At 42.9% G+C, this 13,735-nt stretch overlaps 1 protein-coding gene across 1 annotated transcript; it reads left to right on the top strand.

Moving 5' to 3' along the window:
- Positions 1-2,395: 2,395 nt before the first annotated feature.
- On the top strand, positions 2,396-3,331 carry LOC147736680 (olfactory receptor 5B21-like). Its single transcript, XM_086952661.1, has one exon. The coding sequence runs from the start codon at positions 2,396-2,398 to the stop codon at positions 3,329-3,331; it is 936 nt and encodes a 311-aa protein (XP_086808787.1).
- The last annotated feature ends 10,404 nt before the right edge of the window (positions 3,332-13,735 follow it).

The raw sequence follows: 13,735 nt of genomic DNA, 5'->3' as shown, positions 1-13,735 counted from the left end.
CGAGATTTCAGGCATGGTGGAACCAGACAACAGTCTGAAGAGCATGTTCAAAGACACACACTGGCACAGCTAAGACACAGGTAGACACAGAAAACAATTCAACTTGGATGTCATATGACATACAATATTTGTCACTCATTATTTAGTCTATGACATCAGTGCTCTTGTTTTGGATTGAGGCAAACATGTCCGTCACCTCAAAGAAGCAGATAACACTGTACTCAAGAAATGTAAAAGTCTTTTGACCTTCTGAGGAGCCCTGACAAATACTCAAGGGATGGGAAATTAGGAGGAAATGGGGAGCTCTTGCTCCTTGACAGACTGGTAAATCCAAACATATTGTGATTACACCTGATTTCTGAACCTTGCATGGCAGGGGACAGGGCAGTGGCTTATACCAGTGTCTTCTCTGGTTCAGTTTCCAAAGTAGATTTGTGACAGCACAGGATGTGCACCTGTGTAAATATTTTCATGTGGCTCTAAACACTCTAATGATGCTGTCTTCTTTAGGGTTCTGGAGTCATTACATCCTTGTATTGTGCTCTGCAGATCCACGTATTTCTCTCACATCTTCTTTCTCTGCCTTGCCTTGCCTGTTGGATTCTCAGTTTTTTTTAGGTTTCCAGGCAGTTCCTCAGTCTCTTTAGCAGCAGGGCTGAGATGAGGATCCACAGTAGCTGCCTGAACCCTGAGAAGATATAAATCACAGCATCTCCACCACCACCATCCTTTGAGTGCAGGTCGGTACTTCTCAAGGACCAACAGGAGGCAGATGTTTATATAGTTCATGTGCTCACTGAGCACCTCCCCTAGGGTGCCATCATTCTCTGTGAGCAGTGACTACCTGTGGACACTACCTCCCTCTTCCCAAAGGTAAAGTCCAAGATCAAGGATGACATCTTAAGACACAAGCTACACCCCTTTCAATGAGGAATGAAACCAGTGCCCAGAATTGGGTTTAGCACATTCAACCCTTCAATTATAATATAAGGAAAAGACACAATATAAATAAACTATTTAGAGTGCAAAAAAGTAACGTGAACAAACACAGCACAATAGACAATGACCTGTGCAGCTTGCACCCGTTGTTACAGCAGGAGAAGATGCCCCATTTTCCCATTTTCCTTGATTTCCCCTTCTCTGGCATGGTTCATTTCAATGTATTTTTTTGAATTTAGCTGCTAACTAGGATGTGAAACCTTCTTGGTGCAAGTGGTGAGAGACCAGCAATTCCTTTGGCCATAAACCTAGGAGTCAATGAAGAGAGAATGAGAGTTAGGGAGAAGAAAAAACATTAACTTCAATCCACATGCTACCTCTCCCACTTTACTCCACTCAATACTCACTCCACTCAGTTGTATACTTCCCCTTTCTCGTGAGGCCCTTCTCCCTCAAACCTAGAAAGCAATGAAGAGAGTCCACTGCCCCTTCCATTCATCCCAAAGTGAAGGAGACATGAGCATGTGCAACAGAAATGGTGTCCCTTATTCTCAGGTGGTGCCTCAAGACCTCTCCTCACTCTACTCGGTTGTCCACCTCTGTCACAACTGCTCTGTCCTCAGTCCCACAGCATAAAATAGAAAAAATGGACAAACACAAAGAAGTCAATAGAAAAGAAATAACAAAATATAGAGGAAATTGAATTGGAGGACACTGCACAACACATAATGATGATGCTAGAGATAGGCAAACCAATGACCCACCTTAAGTACAGCACAAGAGGTGAGCACTATGAACAGTGAGAAACAGTGAGACTCATACCATCAGCAGCTCATTGGGCACTATGACCACCTGCATCCTTGTTGTCATTGCCACCCTCTAGCTTCACTGCTGCAGCCACCTCTTCCTTCTCTAGTGCCACCTACTGTTTCCAGGCACATTGGTTCATATGTGACTTCTGTTAAATGGACTAGAACTACATTTGTTGGTGGTGCCATATGGGCTCCCTCATGGTCGACACCAGGGTCAAAGGCAGTGTTTCAACACATTCCAGAGGCAGTCCGCACAGCCACAGAGTATTAGGCTTGAACTGGGGCACCACGCCACAGTATCCATACTCTGATGGAGAAGTGTAGGAGGGCTTACAAGGAAGGGTTCTGCTTCCTGATGGGTGAGATTCATGTCTTGACAGTCTGGCTCACAGCACTCTCACTCCTGACTCATTCATTGGCTGCATGGATGAACCTGCATTTAAAATGAGAGACGCACATTTGAAAAGAAAGAATGGAAAATATGTAGGCAGAGAAAAGAATGTGAGTGAATGTATGGTTAGATGAATGATTTGATACATAGCTAGCTAATAATTGATGTTGATGTTCCTGGGATTACTCACCAAATGTGTACTTCTCTGTAAACCCACTAACTATGCCTTTCTTTATAGTAATAGATCTTCACAATGGAGGAGGAGAACCAGACCATGGTGAGAGAGTTTATCCTTGTGGGCTTCTCACACTTTCCATATCTGCAGATCCCATTGCTTTTGTCTTTCTCCTTTATTTATGCTGCCACCTTGTTGGGAAATGCCCTCATCATAATCATAATCAGCAGTGATTCTCACCTCCAGACACCGATGTATTTTTTTCTAAGCAACATCTCGCTTCTGGACATCCTGTACCCTTCGGTGACAGTCCCTAGGATGCTGTCAGACCTCGTCTCAAAGACAAAGCTAATCTACTATCATGGCTGCATTGCCCAGGTCTTCTTCTACATCTTCTTTGCTGTCACAGAATGCTTCCTTTTGTCAGTGATGGCCTTTGACCGCTATGTTGCCATTTGCCAGCCCTTGCACTACCACGCCATCATGAGCTTGGAGGTCTGTGTGCGCCTGGCAGTTGGCCCATGGATTAGTGGTGGACTTTATTCCTTGATGTACTCTGTGGCAACCAGTCGGCTGACCTTCTGCAGATCCAATGAGATCAACCACTTTTTTTGTGATGTTCCACAGCTCCTGCTCATGTCCTGCTCTGATACACGTGTGAACATGATCACTATCTTCATCGGTGTAGTTGTTGTGGGCATCGGGAACTTTGCTGTTGTTCTTGGCTCCTATGCCCACATCATCTCCACTATCCTAAAGATTGTGTCCAATGAGGGCCGAAAGAAGACCTTCTCCACCTGTAGCTCCCACCTCATGGTGGTGTCCCTGTACTATGGCACTCTCATCTCCATGTACTTTAGACCCCTGTCCAGCTTCTCCCAGCCCAATGTCTGGATGGCGTCTCTCATCTACACAACTGGAACACCAATCCTTAACCCAATGATTTACTGTTTGAGGAACAAAGAGATGAAATGGGCTTTCAAGAGAGCAATTGGAAAGAAGGATCAGGCCTGAATTTAGGGGTATCTCAGTGTCAGTTCCTTGAATGCAGTAGTGGAACATTTAAACATTATGTTAAACATGCAGAGCCCTCCTAAATGAGCAAAGAAATTTCCTGGCACCTAGTTCAGAAATACCAGATAGGATAATCCATTCATTTGTTTACTGAAATATGCCACCTCCCTAAAATAGCACAGACAGTGAAAGTGATGTCAAATACTTCAAAACCAATCACATAACAGGGATCAATATTGTATGCTCTTGGAGCTTGGGAATGATAGCATTGGATTTACTAGATGGCACTAAACCATAGAGACCTGAAAGAAAACCCAACCCAGTATGATGCAGGGGTATCTTTACTTTCTGGTGACTCAGGACTTATATCTTGATGCTCAAACAACTATTCCTGACCTACCCCTATAACAGAATGTGAACTGTTTAATTTGTAACATTAGATTGTTGTAAACAAAGGAAAATGAGGGGTGGATAAATAGGGATTGTGGATCCTAACCTAACTGCAGACGGGCTCTTAATTTTGCCCACATTATTTTGTAAACTATGAAAGTCGTATTTCCCATGAGACCACAGAGTGCTAGAACATTTTAGAATGTTATGGATAGATAGTCTCTCTGTAGATGCATAGGGCACAATGCAATGAGTGGAAGCATGAGGCCCATGAGCTGGAGCAGTCAGCTCTAGGTCTAAGGTGCACATCTGGTGCTAGCTGCAACCATAAACAGAGTTGCAAAGCTTGCAAAAGTATAGGAGGCGATCAGTGATAATAGTAAGAAAAAGTTAATTAATCATTAATTACAATAACAGAATGAATTACAGTCTCTATAAATACAAAATACCATTACTAGAACCCACATTGAGTAAACCAATTTCTCATTTCTTTTTCTGTGACATGAAATATTACATTTTACACATCATACATCTTGCCCCTAAGTGAATATACATAAATGTAAATGCATAAAAGATGTGATCACATAAAATCAGAAACAATAATGCAAGGGCTCTGGAGGAGTACCTTAATGGGCCTTACCTGGAGGCGAAGTTTGCTGACCTCAAGCTTGACCTCCTAATAGTCAAAGAGTTCATGCAGTCTTTTCTACAGTTCTCCATGAAGATGGAGAGGATGTTGAATCTACACCCTCCACTTGTGAATGGGCATTACTACACTCCTAGAATTTGCAGGGTTGGGGATGAAGCATCCTTTTTCCGATCCACATATAGTCCCAGGTGGATCTCTAGGCCACTGTCCAACTATCACTACAGACCTCGTAGGTTTCATCCTCAGGTGCCGGAGGAAGACATCCACGCTCTTGTATTCTCTTATAGTAACTGTTATTTCCATTGACCCTGACAGGGAACCCAGGGTTAACTCTAGATCAGTTATTAATGAAAATCTTCGACAAATAAATACTGTTCATATTGAAGGGATTATCACCTCCCCTCACATTGTTGCTATGCTGCTCAGTTGCAGATCAGCTGTGAAACATGCTGATGACATTTCGGCACTCATCTTAGCGCAAGATCTGGACTTACTGATTCTCATGGAAACATGGCTCAACGATGCCTTCTCCCCTGCTCTGGACATTTTAGTACCGCCTTACTATGCCATTATCTGAGGTGATCGCCCACGGATAATCGGAGGGTGGGGGCATCGCTTGCACTCATCGCTCCAGCATAACCGTAAAGCAATCGCAGAAGGCTCCGCCATTTTCCTGTGAACTACTAATGACAGCAATTTGGAATAAGGGCAAGATAGTCTGTGTGCTCCACACGATTTACCATCCTCCTGGTTACAATTTGATCTTCGTAGAGCAAATCATGGAGCTCCTTAGCTCATGTTCTGATCAGCCATACCATATCTTCCTCGGAGACTTTAACCTCCACTTGAATGACACCAATGATCTCTCAGTCAATTCCTTTAAGACTTTCCTGGCAGATCTCAACTTCTCTCAGTTCTGTAAGGGACCCACACACATCAAAGGTGCTACCCTTGACCTCATTATTGCTAGAGACAATCTCATGCAACTGAAGGACATCCTACCTTGCGACTGGCCGGACCATCATCAAATTGCCTTCCACATACTGGAAAAGTCGACTAGCAGAAGGGGTCAAACACTTAAAGCAAAATAATTGTCTCGCAATATGAGAGACGTAAACATCAATGCTCTTACTTCCATCACCATTAACAGACTTCAGTCCCCACCTAACATGACTAACCTGGATGATCTTTCCGGTCATTACATTAGCACTATGACCAATATCTTTGACAATATTGTGCCAGAACAACTTAAAAGGATTCCTCTAAAAAAATCAAAACCTTAGTTTAATGGTTCCCTAAATGACGAACACTGCAAACTAAGGCTTTCTGAGAGATCTTGGAGAAACGGCCATTCCACAACCAGCCTTTTTCAGCTAAGTAAAATGAGAAGCGCTTACAATAAAAAAATCTGCATAGCTAAACCGACCACTTCAGACCGCAACTGGACGGTGCCTCAAACAGTCTCAAGATGCTATTCGAAATCATCAAACAGCAAACTAACCACACTTCCAAACCAAACCTATCCTCCGTGTCTCCATTTCTTAGCGTGGAGGAATTCACAGTGCACTTCTCAGAAAAAGCTAGGAAAATTGAACTTGATCTCCTACCGGTCACTCCTATGGCCACCCCCCACCCCCAATACTCACCAGTTCTCCAGAGGAGCAGCTAGTTCCCTCAGCAGTCTCCTTTTCTCTTTAAGGTTCCCCCAAAATAATGCCTCTTAGAATTCCTTTTTTTTCCAGATTACACAGAATTATGCCACGAGATGGCAACTCTAAAACCAGCCAACCACTTCAATCATTCACTTCCTGCTACCTTTTTTAAAGACCTCAACTTGGCAATTCTACCTCTATTGTTGTGGATTATTCATGAATCCCTTTTGCAGGGGAGCATACCAGATTGCCTCAAAATTGGGCAAGTCACTCCAATCCCTAAGAAGCCCAGCTCGGATCTATCTGATCGCAACAATTTCAGACCTATCACTAACATCATGAGGTTAGCCAAACTTTGCGAAAAATGCGTCCACAAGCAAATATGCAACAATATAGAGAAATTTAAACTTCTGGACCTCTATCAATCCGGTTTCAAAGCAGGGCATAGTACTGAATCTGCACTAACGCACATTGTGGATGACGCTCTAAAATACCTTGTTTAGAATGTCCCTTGTCTTCTGATCCTGCTGGACCTGTCCTCTGCTTTCGACATCATAAAACATGAAACACTGATTAATCTTCTACAACGGAGGATGGGTTTAGCGGGTCCGGTCCTAAAGTGGTTTACCTCTTTCTTACACAACCGCACTCAAAGGATAAACTAAACCAGTCCCTTGCTTCCAGGACCCAGGTCAGGATTGGAGTTCTGCAAGGATCCGCACTCTCGCCCACGCTCTTCAACCTTTTTATGGAACCACTCACTGTCATTCTAAACCAGTCTAACATTCTCGACCACATGTATGTGGATGACACACAACTTTACCTGAAGATCTCCTCACTTGATGATATTAAAATTCTAAATGGGGCTCTTTTTCGTAAACTCAACAATGGCTAGCCCAGAACCATCTGCTGTTGAACACCCTCAAAACTGAATTCCTGCTGATTGTCCCCCAAAATCACTCTGCCCCTACCCTGGACTGGATAAAGCAACTCACAGCCCTTAACTGCACCCCTCTTGTGGTTGATTCCGCTAAACCGTTAGGCATTACCTTAGACAAATTACTCAACATGCAAGCTCACATCAGTACCACTACTAGGTGTGCCAACTTCCATCTTAACACCCTCAAGAAAATCAAACCTTTCCTTCTGACCATAGACTTACAATCTGCAGTACAATCCCTATTGATATAATGCCTTGAATAAGGTCTGGTTACCCTTGCAGGGTTGCGTAAAGTGAGCTATGCCCCCTCTCAAAGCTACTCCCAATGCCTCGGCCAGGCTCATCACAGGCTCCAAAAAACACGACCACATTACACCTGATCTTTTGCAGCTTAACTGGATGTCTTTGAAGCGAGGATTTACTTTAAAATAGCTTGCCTCATGCATAAAGCCTTGCATTACAACACTCTGGCCTATCTATTGAACAAGCTTGTTCTTTCTGGCTTGAGGCGGAACTTAAGAAGTACGTCCACTCTTCTCTTGAAACCACCCAAATTCAAGAAGAAAAGTATGTACAAACGTGCTTTCTCAGGACTGGCGCCAAGAATCTGGAACGCTCTGCCTACTGAGATTAGAACTAATCCTTCCACTGCCTATTTCAAGAAACAAGCCAAACTGATTTTCCTGAGTGATCCTTACCTGCTGCACCGTGTTCCTTTTTATGTCCCCTTGCTGACTGACCGAACATTTATCACAACTTTTGTTCTCCATGCATTTTAGGTTTGGTTGTTATTTGTTTTATACCTGTGGGCCCCCTCCCCGCATGTTTGTCATTTATTATATTTGTTTTGCTAAATGCTACAGAAAATATTTTACACCTAGGAGAATTGGATCTAGTGTGGCCCACTACAAGGTCCCTGATCTTGATTGTGTACTCCTTATGGGGCCACTGTGTTGACTTCTATTGTACAGAGTTTATTCATGTACTCGTCGTGTGTACAATGCTCGGATACCCGCAAGGGTCATGTTTGCACTTTATAAAACTTTATAAATAAAAATAAATTAAAACGTTCATTGCTTGAAACTACTGTTTCAAGCAATAAACAGAACATCTTTAGCTTGCAGAACATTATAGTTAAAGAATATTATGTAACTATGGTGAACTTAAAAGAGATGCATGTTAGCGATTAACTAGATCAGTCATGATACTGAATATACCAAATTAAAAAAGTACAGCTTTTTATAAGAGAAGAAAAAGTGAAAATACAAAAAATATTTTGTTAAAAATCTTCTCCTGAATCAAGAGTTGATTGTGTTCTCATTTGAGGACATTTCAATGGCATTAGGTACACACACAGCAAACGTGTTGTGGTGAAAAACTGTTGAGGTATTCTGTTGTCATTACCTCACACAGTAGATGGACCACCGAGTGGTTGCAATTCCAAAGCACTCCTTGATGGTTTGAGTACATCATTTGGATGCTCAAATTATAAGAGTGGCTCTAGACAAAGATTAGGCAATTCATCAAAGAAGGTTGAAGCTCATAATTAGAATCTTACAGTAAGGACAAATACATCACTTGGCTTTGTCTCTGATGTGATTGGAGCAGTTTCAGGAGCATTTCCACATCTGCTCCAGTTATAGACCCAAGAGGATTTCAGCTGGAAAGTTCATACCAGAACACAGGCCTTATTTGCATAGTGTCCATTTGGCAAAAAGACTTACATTTTCCATAAGTTCAGAATGCCAAGCACATCCCAGATAGCGTGCTATGTTTCTCTGCATTTCTGTCCTATATGTTAATGATTTCCTTGTTGGATCAGGAGAATGATGACAACAATACCACAGTCGATGAGAATAAAGAGAGAAAACATGATGGTATCATTCCAAGCAAGATTTTAAATCCAGTCACCTGACCAAATCCAATGTTCTTAAAAAGATGCACAATATCAGTCATTGATGACAAATTAAAAATCACCAAAATGAGACCATATTGCATCTGTTACAGACTCTGAATCTCTAAAGCAGTTCTGGCTGTTTGGAATTCGTAAGTTCATGCCATGGAAGTTAAAGGGACTTCATTTTGTAGTAAGACAGCAACCGATTTTCTAATTTTGGCAAAATGCATGCCTCTCTTATCAATAGTAAGCCTTGGGAAATTTTTGATAAAAGATTGAGGTGGTGGGTACAAGGATCTTTCATAGCACTGTATTGTTTAGAAATGGTAATCACTTAAAGTAGGCAAGGTTTCAACCTGCAATAAACATTAAATGAGAACCATTATTTAGTAGTTCATGGAGTGTGTGTAAATGATAGAATACAACTTAACCCCAACATCAGAGCTCTACACGTACCATCCAAGGAAATGGTATCACACAGAAGAGAGTGACTCAGATGAAGGTGCTGATAAACACAAGGTCATCTACAATCAATTAATCAGGTGGCTTGTGAAGCATGAATACTCACCTGTGAGGGTCTCAAGGCGCTGAGGAAGGGAGGGGACCTGCTGGTCCATCGAAGGTGCTGTGGTTTAGTTGAAGAGCCAGGTCTTGAGGTCCTTCCTTAATTGAGGCAGTGACGGTGATTGCCTGAGGTGGAGAGGGAGGGTGTTCAAGGTCATTGTTGCCTGGTAGGAGAAGGATCTTCCTCTGACCGTGATCTTTCAGGTACATGGGACTGAGCGGAGGTCTCTGGTGGGTGCATGGAATGCGAGGTGGTGGTTAAGATATGCAGGTTGTGTGTCAAGTAGGGCTTTCTAGGCATGTGTGAGGAACTTGAAGATGATTCTTTTGTTGACTCAGAGCCAGTGGAGGTCTTTCAGGTGGCCATGATGTAGCTGCAGCGGGGGGATGTTGAAGATGAGTCTGACGGAGGCGTTCTGAATGTTCCGCCGTTTCTTGAGGAGTATTTGGGTGATGCTGGTGTAGAGTGCTTCGCCATTACCGATTATGCTACTGATTAGTGTGTGGGTGACTGTCTTTCTGGACTCTATGGGGATCCACTTGAAACTCCTTTAGAGCAGGCATTTCATGAGGAAACAGGACGATGAGCTGACGTTAATCTTGTGGCTCATGGTGAACGAGGATTCCAGGATGATGCTGAGGTTTCATGTTTGGTATTTTGGTGTGGGGGAGTTCGAAGTGCTGTGGGCCACTAAGAGTCATCCCAGGCGAAGGGGTTGGAACGCGTGTTGAGGACTACAGTCTTCTCTGACTTGAGTTTGAGGTGGCTGTTCTTCCTCCAAGCCTTCATCCTGTAGTGACAGTTGTTCTTGGCCACGGTGGGTTCGTTGGAGATGGAGAAAATCAGCTGGGTTTTGTCGGCGTAGAAGATGATGTTGAGTCTGTGGTTCCTGATGATGACTGTGAGTGGGGCAATGTAGATGCTGTAGAGAGTGGGGCTACGGAAGAAGCCCTGAAGCACTCCGCAGCTGATCTCTGTGGGTTCAAAGTAGAACCATAGTAGTCTGACTCTTTGTGTTTGACCAGGGATGAAGGAGCAGATCTATTCCAGGAATTTGTTGTGGATGCCCATGTTGTGGAGTCTTGTGCACAGCGTGAAGTGAGAGACGGTATCAAAGACGGCAAAGAGGTCCAGCAGAATGAGTGCTGCAGTTTTGCCTCAGTCGAGTAGGGTGCAGACAATGTCTGTGATGGGATGGCACGGAGGGCGGCCTCAATGCTGTGGTTGCTTTGGAAGCTGGATTGGGAGAGGTCCAGTATGTGTTTCACTTCAATCAACTCAGAGAGTTGGGTGTCGATGGCCTTCTCAATGACCTTGCCTGGGAAGGGGAGAAGAGAGATGGGTCTGATGTTTATGAGATCCCTTGGGTCGGCAGAGAGTACCTTCAGCAGGGGTTGAGCTCTGTGTGTTTCCAGTCTTCTGGGAAGGTGGCAGAGTTAAGAGGCTATTTTGGTGCTGCTCTGTTGAAGTTGTGGTGCAGGAAGGTGTCCGAGGGTGCTCCAGAGTACATGATCTTCATGATCTTGAGGGTGTCATCTGTGATGAGAGGAGTCCAGCTGAGTAGGGTCTGTTGGGGTCCGGTGTCATTGGATGTGATGGTTGCGGATGCAGCGGGAGGGTCTTGGGAATTGAGGCTAATAAGGCTGTAATTTATCTCCTTAATCTTGCAATGGAAGAAGGTGCTGAGGTTGTTGCAGAGGTCTTGGGAGTGTCAAGGCCACAAGAACTCTTACCTGTGAGTTGCTTGTAGCTGGATTCTGCAGAGACGTTATGGACCAACTTCCCAAATTCCTAGGCAACACCTAGTGATTATCAATTGCACACCTAGGTAATTAAATAGAAAATAGGGAGGAAGGCCGGATAACGGACGCTACCTGGTTCCTGGGTTGTCGACCTGCGAGGCAACAGAGAAACTTATGTAACTTAAATCCTTACTTCCTACACTCTCCTATTTCTTGCACTTCTCTAAGAAAACCTCAGTTTTTTAACTTGTAAATAGGCCTACCTGCGACAATAAGTATCTAGGCGTCGCGTCCGTGTCGTCGTCGAGGGATGAGGGAATGTGGGCTCTTGAAGTTGCAGAGTTGAAGTGTAGAATTCAAAAGGAGAAATCAGTTCTTTCTCCTAGGAAAAACAATTGCACATGAATAAGTTACTTCTTTCACTTTTACTTCTCTTTAACTCTCAACTACTTCCTCTTCTCTTGATACCTATCACTTACTTATGCAACTCTGTAAAAAAGCTCTTCACTCCTTCACCACCTAGATGGGAACAATATTTTAACGAGAAAAAACAATTTGCAAAGCACAAAATTCTAACTTCTGTTCTTCAATTATTTATCACTTTGATATTCTTCTCAAAGCCTCTTTTTAGTTTCTTTCAGGTTGCAATAGTCTCTTTCCTGAATGAGCCAAAAGTCTATGGAATATTGCCAGGTAAGTTCAAGTCTTTAATTAGTTGCTGCTTGCTTGCGTTGGGCGCCTTATTTAAAAGTAAAGAAAGTTTCACTTAGCTTTTTCTTTTTTGCAGAGACGCGTGCTGAAATCCGAGCATGAAGATAAGAAGACCTTCGAGAGATTTCCTGGCTGCAGAGGTCGTCCAGGAACAGGGGAGCGCTCTGGTGCGTTGTCTTCGTGAGCGTGGAGGAAGACGAAGCATCGAGAAGTCCTGGGTGTGGCTTTTTATAGCTGAGCCACACCCGGGAGGGAAGAACGTCTTGCGCACCGTTTACCTGCGTGCGTGTGCGTCAACAGCGCCCAACCCATCCTGACGGCAAACTTCTCCTGATGCTCAGTACCACAATAACAAGGCTTGCGCATGAAAATAACAGAGCTTGGAAAATAAGTTGTATCATTTAAGATATAGCTTATCACTGAATAAATGCTACAGTTACAATAATACCCAAAGCAAAGAATCATAAATAAAGTCATTATTTCCTCACGAACACTTGTACACATATTATGGCGTGCTGGGTGCACGGGACAGGGGTGGGTTTTCTGATGGGGTAAACATCACTTTACTGCTGCGCCAAGGGGGCATGGTTGATGAATCATGACAGTACTCCCCTCTCAAGAGCCCTCCCAAAATCTGAGGTACAGGTCTAGGTTTAGCTGGATTTTGCAGATGAAAACGTTTCAAACTTTTAGGGGCGTTCTGCAAATGTGATAATGGTTCCCAAGTTCGTTCCTCAGGACCGTAACCTTTCCAATGAACTAGATAAAATAATTTACCTCGAATTCTTTTTGAATCCAAGATCTTTTGTACCTCAAATTCTGGGACTCCTTCTACCCGAATGCTTGTGGGTTTGTCCCTAAATCTAGTTCTTGGATCACAAGGCTTGATTAGTTGCACATGAAATACTGAATGAAATTTGTACCGGTTTGGCAAACTTAGTTTTACACTGACTGGATTTATTATTTTTTCGATAGAAAATGGTCCGATAAACTTGGGACTGAATTTTTTGCAAGTTTTTATTTTTAAATTTTTTGTAGATAACCACACTTTATCTCCTACAGAGTATTTAGGTGGTGCTTTCCTATGCAAATCTGAACTTTCCTTTTGTTTTTCTTTTGCTTGTGCCAAATAATATTGAGCCAGTTCTTGAGTGTGGGTTATTTTCTTGATATGGTCTTCTAAAGACGGCATATCAGAAGGAATCTGTACAGAATCTGGGATGTTTCTGGGATGGAATCCATAAGTGCTAAAGAAGGGTGAAAAGGTAGTAGAGGAATTATCCATGTTATTATAGGCAAACTCTAGTATCCAAAGTATATCTGACCATTCCCTTTCCTCTTCCACTAAAGCACAACGTAAAAATTGTTCGATAGTTTGATTAGTTCTTTCTGTTAACCCATCCGTTTGAGGATGATAACCTGACGACGTACGGATGTCCATGCCTAAAGTCTTTCCTAGGTTTTGCCAAAAATGAGATATGAACTGAGGACCTCTGTCCGAAATGATTACTGAAGGAATGCCATGCAAACGAATAATTTCTTTAAAGAAAACATGAGTTAATTCTTTGGCTGAAGGTATCTTTTTTAATGGAACAAAATGAGCCATGCGAGTAAAATGGTCTACTACAGTTAAAATGGTGGTATAGCCTTCTTTAGTTTTAGGAAGTTCCACAATGAAATCAAGTGATAATGTGTGCCAAGGTTGAGGTGGAATCGGGAGGGGAAGTAAAAGTCCACTGGGAGCTTGATGTAAAGTTTTATTTTGTGAACAAATTTCACAGGTCTCAACGTAAGATTTAACATCGTTTAACAAGGTTGGCCACCAAAATTTTCTTTTTATCAAATGGCAAGTTTTGGT

Source organism: Lissotriton vulgaris, chromosome 1_2, assembly GCF_964263255.1.
Source record: "Lissotriton vulgaris chromosome 1_2, aLisVul1.2, whole genome shotgun sequence".
Classification (NCBI taxonomy): domain Eukaryota; kingdom Metazoa; phylum Chordata; class Amphibia; order Caudata; family Salamandridae; genus Lissotriton; species Lissotriton vulgaris.
This window is presented reverse-complemented; position numbering and strand designations above follow the sequence as displayed.